The 16,777-nt window shown below is 34.3% G+C and overlaps 2 protein-coding genes across 2 annotated transcripts; both read left to right on the top strand.

Moving 5' to 3' along the window:
* Window positions 1-551: 551 nt before the first annotated feature.
* Window positions 552-5,864, top strand: LOC111892994 (uncharacterized). The gene is made up of 8 exons (XM_023889071.3): window positions 552-1,181; window positions 1,267-1,392; window positions 1,488-1,667; window positions 1,765-1,992; window positions 2,079-3,215; window positions 3,371-3,664; window positions 3,774-4,203; window positions 4,801-5,864. The coding sequence occupies exons 1-8, from the start codon at window positions 612-614 to the stop codon at window positions 5,643-5,645; spliced, it is 3,810 nt and encodes a 1,269-aa protein (XP_023744839.2). The 5' UTR covers window positions 552-611; the 3' UTR covers window positions 5,646-5,864.
* Window positions 5,865-14,196: 8,332 nt separating this feature from the next.
* Window positions 14,197-16,685, top strand: LOC111892977 (L-type lectin-domain containing receptor kinase IX.1). Its single transcript, XM_023889054.3, has one exon. The coding sequence runs from the start codon at window positions 14,535-14,537 to the stop codon at window positions 16,587-16,589; it is 2,055 nt and encodes a 684-aa protein (XP_023744822.1). The 5' UTR covers window positions 14,197-14,534; the 3' UTR covers window positions 16,590-16,685.
* Window positions 16,686-16,777: the final 92 nt, after the last annotated feature.

The following is a 16,777-nucleotide window of genomic DNA, read 5'->3' as shown; positions in this document are numbered from 1 at the left end:
TCAAATTATATACTTTAAACAATGGTTGTCAAAATCGCGATCCTGATCGTAAAAGGATCGTATTTGGGGTCAGATCGCAGGTAGGATCGAGATCCGATCCGATCCTACCTTGATTTTTATTTTTTATTTTTTATTTTTTTATTTTTTGCAAAAGAATTTTTTTTACCACTTTATGTCTTTTACCCTTTACCAATTTACCATTTATCATTTTGTATTGTGACTTATGATTAATATTTTGAAGTTTTTATAACTTTTGAACGAAAAATTAAATGTTTGAAATATTTTTCATGATTAAAAGTTATAAATTAAAATTATATTTTATTTTGTGGGATCTTAAGATCCCGATCCCGATCTTACAAACCCAAAAAATATCCTAAATAAGAAACCGATCTTGACAACATTGCTTCAAACATATCAAGGTTCTTCTTGTTGGACATTCGTTTCAACAAAACTAGGTCGAAATGTTGAATTGAAATTTATCCAAAATAGAAGGGGTGCAAGTATAACTTTCTATAAAGAACTAACATAAGCGGCGGGTTTATAGCGTTCCAAACTCTTCGTCATTGCCGATACCATACCAGAAACTAGGGCACCTTCCTTCGTTGACATCAATGGGTAGTAAGAAAAGGAGCTCTGATAGTGTAGAAGAAATAGATATCCAGAAGAGCAATACAAGCTCTGATAGCAAAGTTTCGAGTGAGCATTTGAAAAAGAAGATGAAAAAGGTGAAGAAGAACGAAGAGGAGATAGAAAAATCAAATAATAACGATAACAGCTCCAATGGTGTTAAACCAATGGAGAGGAAGAAAAAACGAAAAGCATTAGATAAAGAAAAACACCGCGCTACATCAGGTGATAACGCTGAAGTGAAGCCAATTCTAGCAAATTTGGAGGTCAAAGAAGTTAAGAAGAGTAGAACAAGTAACAGTTTGCCTGAGTTTCATATAGGCGTGTTTAAGGATTTGGGATCTGCCGATGGTTTGGTAAGGGAAGCTGCTGCAGAGAGATTGGTGATGGAGTTGCAGGTGGTTCAGAAGGCTTATAATATGCTTGAGAAGAAGGAAGATGTTGATGGTGGGTTGAAATTGGAAGCTGAGAAAGACGATGGATTGAATAACTGTGCACCTTCCTTAAGATATGCTGTCAGAAGGCTTGTTCGTGGTGTGTCCTCATCAAGAGAGGTGTGTGTGCTTCCTCAATTTGATTTTACTTATATGACCATTGTTGTCTTTACTAGCAGGTGCTTATTTGGTTATTCTTTTTCAGTGTGCAAGACAAGGGTTTGCATTGGGCTTGACTATGTTAGTTGGTGCAGTTTCTGATATTGCATTGGACTCTTTGCTGAAACTAATAGTTGACTTATTGGAAGTCTCTTCTTCTATGAAGGGACAGGTGGGATTGTAATCTCTTTTTAACTTTTTTTGAACATGACTGATGACTTATTTATTCTCTTTCTAAATGTTTGTGTATTTCTTTATGTCATACAGGAAATCAAAGATTGTCTTTTAGGTCGTTTGTTTGCTTATGGTGCTCTTGCAAGATCAGGAAGACTGATTCAGGAAAGCGAGTATATTAAGGAATTCACTGGTGCTGTTATTACACTAGCCACCAAGAAACGTTATCTCCAGGAGCCTGCTGTTATTGTTATCCTGCAGTTAGTTGAAAAGGTACTTAATAATTGATGGGATAAAACAATTTTTTTTATCATTCCATTAATACCCTTTCATGATCTGTGTGAAATGAATGTATATATATGGATTGCAGTTGCCTGTTAAAGTTGTCTTGAAGCAAGTTCTTGATGCTCCTGGTCTCCATGAATGGTTTGAAGGAGCCACAGAAGCTGGAAATCCTGATGCATTACTTCTAGCTCTTAAACTAAGAGAAAAACTATCTGATGACAACAGATCATTCGGGAACCTTTTGCCAAATCCATACAGTTCTAGCTCAATGTTCTCTCCTGAACATCTATCCATTCTTTCAAATTGCCTAAAGGTGATCTTTTTTAATGGTTTCATGGTTTTTGCATCAGTTCGAGGGTTAAAGTTGTAATTTTTGAAGTTTTTATTGTGGGTTTGCAGGAGTCAACATTTTGTCAGCCTCGAGTTCATGGAGTGTGGCCTGTTTTAGTGAATATTCTTTTACCTGATGTTGTCCCAGAAGGCACTGATTCATCAACAGGATTAAACTCTACAAAGAAGCACAAAAAGAAACCCAAATCGAGTTCTTATGAAGAAGATCTACAAAAAAACCTACAAAATTTCTGGGATGTTATAATCGAAGGGTCACTTCTTTTATCCTCTCATGATCGAAAACACTTGGTGTTTGATGTTTTGCTTCTTGTTCTACCAAGACTCCCTGTTTCTTGCATACCCATTGTTTTATCCTACAAGATTGTCCAATGTCTAATTGACATACTTTCCACAAAGGATTCATGGCTTTACAAATTTGCACAATACTTTCTTGAAAAGCTGTCAGATTGGGTCAGCAATGATGATGGAAAACGGGTGGCTGTCACCATGGCTCTACAAAAACACAGCAACGGGAAATTCGACTGCATTACAAGGACTAAAACTGTAAAAGATCTAATGTCAGGTTTCACTACTGAACCTGGCTGTATGCTTTTCATTAAAAATCTAATCGACATGTTTCTTGATGTGCGACCTTTAGAAGAACCATCTGACCAAAGTCAAACAACTGATGATAATTCAGAAATCGGTTCAATTGAAGAGAAAGATGTCACTTCAGATTTTCTCAAAAGTTGGGTTGTGGACTCTCTTCCAAGTGTTTTAAAACATGCAAAGCTTGATAAGACTGAGGATTCAAACGAGCTGCCTGAAGGTGAAGGAAAGTTTGGTGTTCAGAAAGAAATCTTGAAGTTTTTAGCTGTTCAGGGGTTGTTCTCTTCATCTTTAGGGACTGAAGTGACTTCATTTGAGTTGGATCAGAAGTTTAGATGGCCAAAAGCAGCAACTTCAAGTTCTCTTTGCAGGATGTGTATTGAACAGCTGCAATTACTTTTGGCCAATGCCCAAAAAGGAGAATGGCCTCATACAGTTACAAGTGGGAAAGAAGCTAATGATCTTGGTTCTTATTTCATGAAATTTCTCAGTGTTTTGCGCAACATTCCATCTGTATCTCTCTTTAGGTCATTGAGTGATGAAGATGAAAAGGCTTTCAAGAAATTGCAAGCCATGGAAAATTGGCTTTCCAAAGAGGTAATTCACTCCTACTTTCACAAAGAAATAACAATTTACTTTCATTTATTTGTATATCACATCATCCTGCTTCCATTTCTTTTTGTTTACAACATTATACTTCAAGTTAAACCTTTCATTATATTGCATTTAAAAGAGAGTTTGAACAATTTCAGGAAAGGAATTGTGGGATGAGTGCAGATGCTCACAGATTGCATGCATTGAGGTACTTACTCATCCAATTGCTGCTCCAAATCCTACTCAGACCAGGGGAATTCTTTGAAGCTGCTTCTGAAATCATAATTTGCTGCAAAAAATTCTTCCCATCACCCGATCTTCTTGATTCATCTGGAGAAGATGAAGCAGATGCAGATGGTGATGATGCACCTGTGTTAATGGATGTATTTGTTGATACACTCTTATCATTGCTTCCTCAATCATCAGCTCCCATGCGATCTTCCATTGAACAGGTATAATCAATCAACATACTTGTATTGATTTGTTCATAATAAGCAAATAGAAGTTGAAATAGAATTTTCAAGTTTCCATTGTTGACATTTTTCCACTTACCTTTTGTAGGTTTTCAAATACTACAGTGATGATGTGACAGACGATGGTTTACTCCGAATGTTAAAAGTTATAAAAAAAGATTTAAAACCCGCAAGGCGTCAAGATTCCGATACTGAAAATGATGATGACACTGATGACGATGATCTTCTAGCAATCGAAGAAGCTGAAGATTCCGATGAAGCCGAAACCGGTGGTGAAGTTGCTGATGACCAATCCGAAGAGTCTGAGGGAATCGCTGATTCCGCCGGAAAAGGAGATTCTGATTCCGATTCCGACGGTGGAATGGACGATGAAGCCATGTTTAGAATGGATTCGTATCTGGCTCAGATCTTTAAAGAGAAACGAAACCAAGCGGGAGGGGAAACTGCTCATTCTCAGCTTGTTCTTTTCAAACTCCGTGTTCTTTCCTTGCTTGAAATCTACCTCCATGAGAATCAAGGCAAGTTTTTTACTTTTATAATATGTTACATTTTTAGTCCCTAAAGGTGTTTTCTTATAGTTTTGGTCCTTGACTATAGCCAAAAAATTCTCTTGCGTTTTTGCTTGTTGTCACAATGTTGGTCCCAGAGTATAGCTGTCATTTGCAATTCTGGTCCCAAAAAATTCTCTTGTAATTTTCGTCCTTATTTGAGGTTCTTGTAACGATTTTGGATGGTTTTTCAAATTTTGGTACCTGAGTATAGCCAACTTTTGCAATTTTGGTCCTTATTTGATGTTCTTGTAACGATTTTGGTCCACCTTGAGTATAAGCTGATTTTGCAATTTTGGTTTTCGTCCCAAAAAAATGTTCTTTTGCAATTCTGGTCTAAATTTGGGGCTATTGTAACAATTTTAGTCTTTATTTGAGGTTTTCATCCCCGATCCTAGTAAAATTACTATTTTGGTCTATAGCTGATTTTTGCAAATTTGACCCCAAAAACCTCAAAAAATTTGCAAGAGAACACCTCCTTTCAAGACAAGAGTTTTCAAAAACCAGCTATACTCAGGGACCAAAAATGTAAATTAATCTAATTTAACATCATATCATATCATGCAGGTAAACAACAAGTATTGAAGGTGTTCACAAATCTTGCACAAGCATTCGTGAACCCCAATACAACTGAAGGAAGTGAACAGCTAGGTGACAGGATCTGTAAAATCATGGAACACAAAATCTTCAAAGCAAAACATTATCCAAAAGACGAATCTGTTCAGCTATCACTTCTCGAGCCTCTACTTGAAAAGAATCTAAAATTGGCATCAAAACCTTTCAAAAAGAAGAAATCAGCAATCACTCCATCAAAAAAGAAACAATCAGCTTCGTTTCAACGTTATAGAAAGATTGTGAATCTCGCCCAGAATTCAATCTACTGGATCTTGAAGATCATTGATTCTAGAAGCTTCAAGGAAGATGAATTGGAGAAAGTGTTTGAGATCTTCAAAGGGGCTTTAACCCGTTATTTCGATGGGAAAAACTCGATGCTCAAGTTGAATTTCTTGAAGGAGATTTTCAGGAGGTGGGCGTGGATCGGGAGACGTTTTTTTGGGTTTTTAGTTGAGAAATGTGGAGGGGCGAAATCGAAATTTCGGAGAGTTGAAGGGCTGGATTTGGTGTTGGAGATTTTGAAGCCTTTGAACATTGAAGGAAGCGATGTTGGAAAGAAGATGGTGAGTAAACATATGTCTGAAATTTGTGTTTTGATTAAGGAATTGGTGATGAATATGCCTGAAAAGCAATCCAAAAGGGCGGAAGTCAGAAAGTTTTGTGGGAAATTATTTACAATTTTCACTAATTTAAAGTTATCTGCTAAGTTTCTTGAGTCTTTGGATCCGGAAGTTTGTGTGGCGTGTGAGGGGCAAATTGGTAAAGTGTTTCTTGATTTGAAGAAACAACAAGTTTAGCGTAGGGTTCTTGAAAAAGAGTTGGAGATGAAGCTAAAGTGTGAGACTTTAGAGCTTCATAAAATTTTGAATATGTTTGTTTTATTCTGGAATCACTATACGAATGTTTGCAGTTGCTTAGTTTTATTAGAGCTTTTAATTTTATAAACTTTTGAATATTATTTTCATGTACCAATGAACAAGAATATCCTCATTGATTACATTTTTCAACTTTTTAAATACCCTTGAATATATTGAGTGTATGTATATAAAGGGACTACAATTGATAGTTTAATAAACAAAAGAATAATATGGCTTGATAGGGTAGTATGCTGTGACCCTCTTCTTTTTTTATTATTACATATCAAGTCGTTTTTTATATGTTTTGTCATTGAACTCCTCGCAACTATTCAAAACCTACCATGATGACTGGGATATATGTTGATGCTTGCTTACATGGCATAGGAGGGAAATGACATGAACATCTACTAGACGAAAGATGAATCTAGAAGTTTTGGTTGTTAGACAAGAATTAAACCAAATGAAATGGAAGTTGTTAACGTTTCTAGTTAAACTGGTTTAATGGATTTTGCGTAATCACAAGTTGAAATGTGTACTAGTTCTGTAATGCATTTTGTTTAGCGACATAAGTTAAACTTAGGTTATCCACAGTTTTTTAAATATTTTTGCATATTAACTGTTTGTATTGAATGTACATGATTTTTTAATGTTGTTAAATACTACAAGATAAACTTCCATGGCGTATATATATCATTAGTTAATCCAAAGAGTATCATGTGGGCATTTACATAAGGTGTGCCCTATTTAACAAAAGTTGTGCTGTTAAAAAAAATTATATGTAATGTTTCAAATTTCAAACTAAAATTTTCATTATTAGAATATAATATAATGTCAAACTCCGTTCCACAAATAATATAAAAATAGATTTGTTCAACACTATGAAACATAGTTTAAAAAACAGAGTATTAATATAGAATCAGTGGACGTCTACATCATAAAAACCCAACGATCTGAGTGTACATCATGTCGCGCCTTGCCTTGATCGCTAGAACAACATGAAAAAATATTTGTAAATTACAGATAAACATAAAACTTAGTGAGTTCCCTAAGATACCACATACAACAATACATATACAATGCATACAAACAAATGGTTTGTAACCTATTGTCATTTCGCCATTAACAGTTGACTCGCAGCCTAGTGTCATTCCGTCATCAACCCTCAAACATTACTCAATAGCTGACTCATAGCCTCGTTCCGTCAACGACTATGAGTATTTAGACTCATAGCCTAACGTCGTTCCATCATCAACCTCTCAAACATGATACAAAAAAGCAACATACAATCAAGCAAACAACAAACATACAAAAGATTAATCTAGTCTACTTGTATAAGCATACATAACAATATCTACATCCTATCTTACAAGTAATATCTATTTTCATACGAAATATAGTGAGAAAGTTCACTCGAGTGTAACAAAAGAATCACAACCATAGCCTCCGCAATGAACAACTAACACAAACCACCTAATCATCCAACCGAGGCCAAACCTTATTCAAATCCTCTAACTCACCAAAGTTTGACCTGGTAAAAAAGTCAACGGTCAATAGGTAGAATCATCGTGACCGTTAGTCAAGATTTGGTTCATGAGACGTGTCGTAATCAATTAGAGGCATGTCACTGTCACATCCTACTGGCTTAATAACCTTCTTGATAAGCACTTTACCCATCTAGCCAGAGGCTCAAACTTTCCATAAATCATTCAATGACCTTAATGGATAAAATTTCCAACTTTATCCATGTAAAGGCCTCTAACAAGCTCAACCCTAACCCTAGATCTAAAACATGACCAAAAATGGCTAGATCCATTAGCATTGTTCAAAGAGAGTTCAAGCTTACTCTCTGTTCATCCTAGTAAGTCCAGAAACATTCAAACAGCAACTCAAAAGCCTGGAGTTTTCCAAACTCCAAGCAAAAGGGACCAAACTTAACCAAAATGCTATAAAACCCCACTACATAAAAGATCCATGGATGAAACATAATAAGATATGAATTTTAATTCTCACCAAAGTCTAGAAGGTGATTAGAAGGTAGAAATTTGTGTGGATATTGCTTCCCTTGGCACCAAAATGGCTTACTTCTTCTTCAAGCTGCACAACAATGCACAAAAACACCCAAAAATGAGGCTAGGAGGCTAAGGTTTTAGATTAAGGTTTCTGGAGGATGGGGGATGCCAAATAGGTAAATCGTAGAAGTTAGAGCTCTTAAATGGAGACCAAATCCCGAAAACTAGGGCTTGGGCCACTAATTTAACTAAAATATTGTCTAAAGATATTTTTATAATCGTTAAAAGCTTTCAAATAAGTTTATTAAAATAACTTACAATAAAAATAGTTGAAAATAACTCTATATAAATGACTATATTGCTACCTTTAAAATAAAAAAAAAATGATGTTTTAAATAATTACAATGATAGAAATTAAAACGTTAAGCAAATAAATTTTAAAAAATTAATTAACAACATCAACTATAGATATCACTAAAAATATCTTATATTTAATTTTATTCATGAGTCACCCGCGGGTAGAGATCATTCAAAAAGATTGAGATTATGCAGTTTTAATAGATGCAGATATTAACATATAATTCAAAATAGTCAATATATTATATCAACTTAGTATACGAAATATTATATCAAATTTAACAACAACATTTTTGTTATATTTAAAAAAAGCATATATTTGTAAAGATTTCAGCTATATAAATGCTTCTACGCAACGCGCGGACATTCACCTAGTAATAATAATAATAAATACATATTTCTAAACACCACATTCATTTGAAACCTACACTACAACTCAAAAGTTTTCTAATTTATATATATTTTAATAGTTACAACTCAAGAGTTATTGACATATGGTTATTAATTAGTAATCACTAATAGTTTTTTATTTTCCTTTCATTTATAAAGTTGTAAGGTTTTGCTCTTAAAAAACATTCATGTATTCGAAGAAATTTGTAATTTAAATATAAAGAGTTAATATAAATGTTATAATAGATATTTTAGTGTTTTTTTGTTACTAGAAGTTGTAGTGTTTATTTTTCATAACTTTTTATTATTTGTCATGTATGTGTGTGTGTGTGTGTGTGTGTGTATATATATATATATATATATATATATATATATATATATATATATATTAATACAAATGTTATAATAGATGTTTTTAACTTTTAACATATTACACTTAATTTCTTTTTTTATAAACTAACATTTTTCCTTGCACCACATGCATTTTAAACTCCTATTCTTTTTTTTTTCCTTTCACCACATTCATTTGAAACTCCCATGACTTTTCAATTTCTTTCTAATAATGATTATAAGTTGGTTAATATGGTTAAATAAATATAAAAACTAAAGTGTAATCATATATAAACTAAATTTCAATACTAAAAGAATATATTTTCTTATACTTATAAAATTATGTTTTTAACTTTTAACATATTACACTTAATTTATTAGGTCTAATATATTGTTGTATGTAAACCATTACCATTTTGAAGCTACAACTTTTGAACATTTTCTATAAAATACTTAAATTACTCATTTAACTATAACCTTACAGGATCAACTTAAATATAAATTTTAGTTTAACTTAAACAGCCTAAAGAATATTTTGTAAGTAGTTAAAAGTGATAAATTGTAGTGTCTTTCTAATAATGATTGAAGTTGGTTAATAAAGTTAAATGAACATCAAACCTAAAATATAATCATAAATAAACTAAATTTCAATATTAAATATTATTTTTACTTCTACTTATAAAATTATGTCTTTAACTTTTAACATATTATACATAATTTATTATATTTAATATGTTGTTGTATGTAAACCATTCTCAGTTTAAAACTACAATTTTTGAACAGTTTGGACAATATACTTAAATTGTTAATTTAAATATAACATAACAGTGTCAACTTTAATATAAATTCCAGTTCCACTTAAAAAATCCAAAGAATATTTTGTGAATAGTTAAAAGTGATAAATTGTAGTGCTAAATGCAAAAACTAAATTGTAATATCAATTTAACTAAAATATTTTCTAAAGATATTTTTATAATCGTTAAAAGCTTTCAAATAAGTATATTAAAATAACTTACAATAAAAATAGTTACGACAACTATAAATAACATTAAACTATTTATTATATTTAATTTTATTCATAAGTCACCCGCAGGTAGAGGTCATTTAAAAGATTAAGATTAAGTAGTTTTTAATAGATGTATATATATTAACATATAATTCAAAATTGTCAATATATTATATCAACTTAGTATACGAATTATTATATCAAATTTAACACTATTATTGTTATATTTAAAAAAAAACATATATTTGTAAAGATTTCAGCTATATAGATGCTTCTGCGCAACGCGCAGATATTCGCCTAGTTTATATATATTTATTAGTTACAACTAAAGAGGTTTTAACATATGGTTATTAATTAGTAATCACTAATAACTTTTTATTTTCCTTTCATTTATAAGGTTGTAAGGTTTTGCTCTTAAAAAACATTCATGTATTTAAAGAGATTTGTAATTTAAATATGAAGAGTTAATATAAAATTATAATAGATATTTTAGTGTTTTTTTGTTACTAGAAGTTGTAGTGTTCATTTTTCATAACTTTTTATTATTTGTGTGTGTGTGTGCGTGTGTATATATATATATATATATATATATATATATATATATATACACACACACAAATGTTATAATAGATGTTTTTGTATTTTCATGTTGCTAAAAGTTGTAGTTTGTATTTTTTTTCCATACATTTTGTTACATGTTATATATAGATTATCATATGTTTGATATATAATTTACACAATTGTAAACGGTTTATAAAATTATCTAATAATTGTAAACATCACAATGACTTAAAAATTAATCATTAATAAGGTGTTCGAGGTTGTTCGTGCTTATGGTCACCACCATCGCAACTCGAGAATCTGATCAGAAAAGGCGATGTCACCAAGCATTTCTCTAAGTTGAGATTAGCTTTCACTTACTCTACCTTATGAAACGTTTGGAAGGGGGGAAATATGATTACTTTCAAAAATTCTAAGTGTTTGCAACAAAAAGTTAATGATGACATCAAAGTTTTGGTATTTAAATGAGTTAAGTAAGTCAAACTAGCCTAGTTTAGATTGGTTAGTTTGGTGTTGTTCTCCTTGTTTGGGGTAACATCTTCAAAAATAGTAATAAAAATTTTCATTTTCAAGCCATCAAAACCATACATTAAATGTTCCAAAATCAGTCATGATAAAAATTGTGTCACAAACATCAGTGTGAATCATAATAATCAGTACGAAAAATCGTCAAGGGATGCGGTACAGTCAAGCCGAGCCATTCTCTTTGGAACTAGATGTACCTGAAAATGTTAAACCACAAAATCGTAAGCACAAAGCTTAACTAGTTTCCTAAAATACCACATATCATACATATCGGTGGGCCCATCCCTGCGTGAATGCTATGATCCAACCATAGTCTTACAATCACTCTTAGATTACAACCCAACTGTAACCTTTCTGCCATGATCCAACCATGGTCTTCCATGCAAGTCACAAAGACAAACAAGTGTTGTGATCCAACCACAATCTTCATACATGTGTTGTGATCCAACCATAGTCTTTCATGCAAGAGTCACAGAGACAATCTAGCAACCTACATAGTTTAGTGAAAAGACCCACCTCAATCTGCTGACAAAACAATCTTACACTCAAGCTGATGATACTGGAACTCCTCACACTAAACATATCTAAAATAAAACCCTAATTAACAAACAATTAAGATAATAACCACCACTCAAAGAGTCTTGATTCATAGCTAATCCTCCTTGGAAAAAAAAACAATTTTCCCCTTCAAGACTAAACCCAACAACGTTGACCAAAAGTCAACCTCATGATGCTACGATTAACACAACACCTATGCTCAGCGTAGAGCTTCAGATGGAAAATAGGAAAAAACCAGGCTATGTTAAGCGTAGAGAAAGCTACGCTCAACGTAGCTCCGCTGATACACCAACTTTCTATTAAACTCTTAATACACAAGGACCAACCATCCAATTCTCAGATCTAAACCCAAATAATGTCTTAATGGTAAAGTCTCTGACTTTACCCATTTGCATGGCTAAAAAGAGAACAAGATCAAAACCTTAAGTCCTTAATACCACCTTTTGCTCAAGAACTCATGCATGGATGGATAAGAGTGACCAAGTTCTCAATTTTATGACTCAATAACCCCAAGAAAAAACATCTGGAAATTGCCTTTAAACGATCTGGAGTAACTCATACTCTCAAAGACCATGATTATGGGACAAAAAGCATATAAATCCATGACTAAACTATATCTAGCATGAAAGAACACCAAGATGGGAACTTTATACCTTCTAGAGATAGATGTTGGCTTGCAAATCCCAGATCTACACACCTTGAAACTTCACACTTGGTTCTACAAACACATTCTTCCTTCAAAGATCACACAAAACACTCTAAGGCTTCAAAACTCACACAAGGTAGCTAGGCTTTCGAGATGATTGAATAAGAGGGTGAAGGCTGAGCATGGAGAGTCCCTCAATGAGTTAAGAGTCTTTAAATAGGGTTCCCAACCCCAATAATTAGGGTTTTGGTGCAGCGCACCTATGCTCGTCGTAACTCAACCTACACTCAACATAAGTCACTAATACCCCACCTGACATCTTCCTCTTACGCTCAACATAGGGGACTATCCTACACTCAACATAGGACATAAGAATGCAAAAATGACAAATTTAACCTTGGATAATCATACTTGCGAATACGGGTGTTACATTTGACTTGTAATTTATGACTTGTATAGTGTCTCACTAGTTTGTTTTCTAAAAAAACTCTTAATGTTCCAAAAAAAACATCATAAAATGGAAAATGATTGAAGATGTTAAAGAAACTTTTTATATGAAAAATGGCATTTAACATACTAAGCTTTTAACCTTAAAACCAAAAAAAAAAAAAAAAAAAAAAAAAAAAAAAGATCCAAAACTGAACCATGGAACTTAAAAAATAATAACCCAAAACCTAAAAACCCAAGTTACAAGTTTTCTTTTTCTTGTCTCGGTTTGATTTAGGTTTTACTAAAAAGTATATTAAATCAAATTCATCTGAAAATTGCACATCTATTCTTTAGGTAGTTATCCACGTTATTAGATTGTCATAAAAGGATTGTTTGTTATAAGTAACGACATGTAAAGATAATATTATAATGTCGTGCTAATTACATGAATAGACTAATAGAAAAAGAGTAAATTATAGTTTTGGTCCTTAATCTATACTTTTAGTCTAACTTTCAAACTTTTGACATGACTCCTTCCATGGTTTCTAAAACTTATAATTGCGGTGTGTGAGGCTGTAACCATCTAATATGTTCTATTAACTGCCTATTAAATGACAAAATTGCCCGTGTTTTTTGTCCTTGGCCCAAAAAATAATTACTTTTTTTTTCAAGATGAGGGATATCTCACGGATATCGTAAAGGCTAACGCCCTTTAGGCACCATGTGTGAAGGCGAGGCTCGAGGCCATGTTAGCTCACAAGCCCATGAGATGACGGTGTATGCCAGTGGCCTCACATTAAACTTATTTCCATAACTTTTTATTTTTGTGCTAACCCAAAAAATAAGCTCTAAAAAATTTGATATATTGTGGAGAGAACTTAAACCTTTTCATTTCGTGGTGTAATATCAAGTTTAGTGAAAGATCATCCTAATTGTGGATGTTGTAAGTTGTTAAATGCTTAAATAAGTTCCCTATGAATCTATGATGGCATTCAAACGATTCAGAGTTTAAAGATTATCATACCAAAAATACTACTATTGATACACGATTTACCTCCATATGATGCAATGGATCAGGTTTAATGTGTATCTTATAGATGACACAGCTTACTATTTTTCTAAATAAATTTCAGCAAACAATGTAACACAATTTCACCAGTCGCAAACAAGCACCATTCAAGAGGCTTATGTAAATATTCGTTATGCTAATAAAATATTCAAAATGAAGTTTTAACTTTTTAGCGTCCATAATATTGGTGCATACCATGAAAATAATGAAATCGATATGAAATGAACCTTTAGATTTCACTTTTACAAACGAACAAATAACTTTTACTATGTAACTTAGTTGATTTTGAAATAATATTATTTAGCGTTTGGAAAAAGAAAATAAAAACCATAATTGAAATTTTAATGCATTTATAATTTCTGATGTGAGTGTGACCCTCTTATTTGTCATCAGTTTGATGTACCAGTGGTAATGCATGTAGTACAACATTCACAGCAATCTACTTTTGGAATCTGGTTCGTTGTTATTTAATGTATGGGCCTTCCAATTGTCATCCTATATGATATTTTTATGAAAAAACAGTTTAAAAATAAAAGACGATACCTGCTTGAATTTTTAAATACTGGGTTTTACTTATTTTCATAATGTATAAATTGAATTGACCAATTTTTCAATATTTCAACAAAAAGAGAAAAAATCATCTGGCATACCATTTTTCCGAAATCTTTTTTTTTAATAGACGCCATACAAGATAAGTAAAAAAATAGCTTCACAATAATAATAATAATTATTATTATAATCATAATAACAACAATAATGATAATAATAATAATAATAATAATAAGTCTTACAATTCTTTTGTAGTTGTGCTTCAGCCGGCTTAACTAGCACTGTCCTGTTCATGACTCATGAGTTGACTTAGCCAAGTGTTAGTTGCCAAACCTTACAAATCCAATGATTTATACTTTAAAAGTCTAAACCACCACCACCTCGCAACCTTCACCCACCCATGGCTGTTTTCAGCAGCCCTATAGTTATTTTCCTCATTACCACCACCACCACCATCCTCCTCCTCCTCCTCCTTCCACCACCTTACGCCGCCGCTTTATCCTTCCAAAAAACCGGTTTCAGTCCAAACGACGACGACATCACGTACGAAAAAGACGCGTATCCTTCAAACAACGCGATCCAACTCACCACAAACCAACGCGATATTCATGCGTTGGCTAGCATCGGTCGAGCCGTGTACTCCGAGCCATTACACCTCTGGGACCATGGCTCGCGAAACCTAACCGACTTCTCGACACGGTTCACTTTCACCATCAACTCTCTCAATAGCTCCAAGTATGGTGACGGACTCACGTTTTTCCTCGCACCAAACGGTTCCATTGTTCCTGAAAATGTCACTAGTGGAAGCCTCGGGCTCACGGGGCCCGACAAAGAGTTGAACTCAACTGGCGTGCAGTTTGTTGCGGTTGAGTTTGATGTTTTTCAGAACGCGTGGGACCCGAAGAACGAACATGTCGGGATCGATATCGGGTCGATGGATTCGGTAACGAATGTGACGTGGCGGAGTAGGGTTAGGGAAGGGAAAACATATGATGCATTGATTAGGTATGATTCTAGTTTGCATAACCTTAGTGTTGCGTTCACCGGTTTCGGTCGAAGTGGTTCCCGTCTGACTCAACGGATTTATTACACTGTCGATCTAAGAGACCACTTACCCGAGTGGGTCGAATTCGGATTCTCCGGTGCGACCGAGAATGCTTCTGCTATACATAGTATATTCACATGGGACTTTAGTTCAAGTCTTGGTATCGGAGAGGATACAATGGATCCCAATCCAAACCTAGTTAGTCCGGGTCTTGGGAATCCTTTTCCCAAGCCCGAGACCAAGGTTGGCTCCAAACCGGCTGGTGTATTTGTTGGTTTGGTGATTGGGAGTGTTATCCTAATAGGATTGGTTCTCGGTTTCTTTATATGGAGAAGGAAGAAAAGATACGAAGCTGAAGACGACGTTTTTGTGTTAGATACCGAATTTGAAAAGGGTATCGGAGCGAAAAAGTTTTCGTACAAAGAACTGGCCCGAGCCACTAACAATTTCTCGGAGCAAGAAAAGCTCGGGGAGGGTGGTTTCGGCGGGGTTTATCGAGGGTTTATCAAAGAAATGGATTCATACATCGCAGTCAAGAAAGTATCAAGTGGTTCGAGCCAAGGGGTAAAGGAGTACGCATCGGAGGTTCGGACCATTAGTCGTCTGCGCCATCGTAACCTAGTCCAACTCATTGGATGGTGTCACGAACACAAAGATTTAGTACTTGTATACGAGTTCATGCTAAACGGTAGCCTAGACTCTCATCTATTTCACGGGAAAAGCTTATTATCATGGCCCGTGAGGTACACAATTGCACAAGGGTTAGCCTCCGCAGTACTTTATCTGCATGCAGGGTGGGAACAATGTGTGGTGCACCGAGACATCAAATCAAGTAACGTGATGTTGGATTCGAGTTTCAATGCAAAGCTCGGTGACTTCGGGCTAGCCCGGTTTGTCGATCATGAGAAGGGCTCGCAAACGACGGTTATAGCCGGGACCATGGGCTACATGGCTCCAGAGTGTGTAATGACCGGTCAAGCTAGCCGGGAGACCGATGTTTACAGTTTTGGAGTTGTGGCACTAGAAGTAGCATGTGGAAGGAAACCGATGGAGTTGAAGGTTGCTAAAGGTGAGACGAGAATGGTGGAATGGGTTTGGGAACTTTTCGGGCAGGGGAAGGTTCTAGAAGCGGCTGACCGACGACTTAATAGAGATTACAATGAGCAGGAAATGGAATGTTTGATGATTGTTGGGCTTTGGTGTGCACATCCCGATAGTAGTTTTCGACCTTCAATGAGGCAAGTGGTTCAAGTTCTTAATTTTCAGTCCCCGCTGCCCGAACTGCCCTTAAAGATGCCCGTGCCAACTTACTTTACCCCGTTTTCAAAACCGAATCTTACACAAAGTAGACACACACAGAGCTCAGTCTCAAACTATAGCTACGGCTATAACACAGACTCCTCGAAGTAACCGCTGTTTATTTATGGATTTTTATTGTGCATAACAGGAGGTTTATTTTTTATTGTTCAAGTGTTGTTTTCTTTAGAAAAAGGGCTAAAAATGTAAGAAATAGCAATGTACTTATATTTATTTGTTTATTACAAAATCCTACTTTGGTTTCTTCCGATAACAACATTGTACTTTCATTTTTCTTTTCT

This window comes from Lactuca sativa, chromosome 9 (genome assembly GCF_002870075.4).
Source record: "Lactuca sativa cultivar Salinas chromosome 9, Lsat_Salinas_v11, whole genome shotgun sequence".
Taxonomy (NCBI): Eukaryota; Viridiplantae; Streptophyta; class Magnoliopsida; order Asterales; family Asteraceae; genus Lactuca; species Lactuca sativa.
The sequence above is the reverse complement of the archived record's forward strand: the minus strand, read 5'-3'. Positions and strand labels throughout refer to the sequence as shown.

What these genes read in the sequence shown, in the direction of transcription:
- LOC111892994 (XM_023889071.3), top strand. Translation starts at nt 612, where the DNA reads ATGGGTAGTAAGAAAAGGAGCTCTGATAGTGTAGAAGAAATAGATATC. An exon ending in TTCTTTCAAATTGCCTAAAG is followed by an intron (nt 1,993 to 2,078) that starts GTGATCTTTTTT and finishes GTGGGTTTGCAG; the next exon opens with GAGTCAACATTTTGTCAGCC. An exon ending in AAAATTGGCTTTCCAAAGAG is followed by an intron (nt 3,216 to 3,370) that starts GTAATTCACTCC and finishes GAACAATTTCAG; the next exon opens with GAAAGGAATTGTGGGATGAG.
- LOC111892977 (XM_023889054.3), top strand. Translation starts at nt 14,535, where the DNA reads ATGGCTGTTTTCAGCAGCCCTATAGTTATTTTCCTCATTACCACCACC.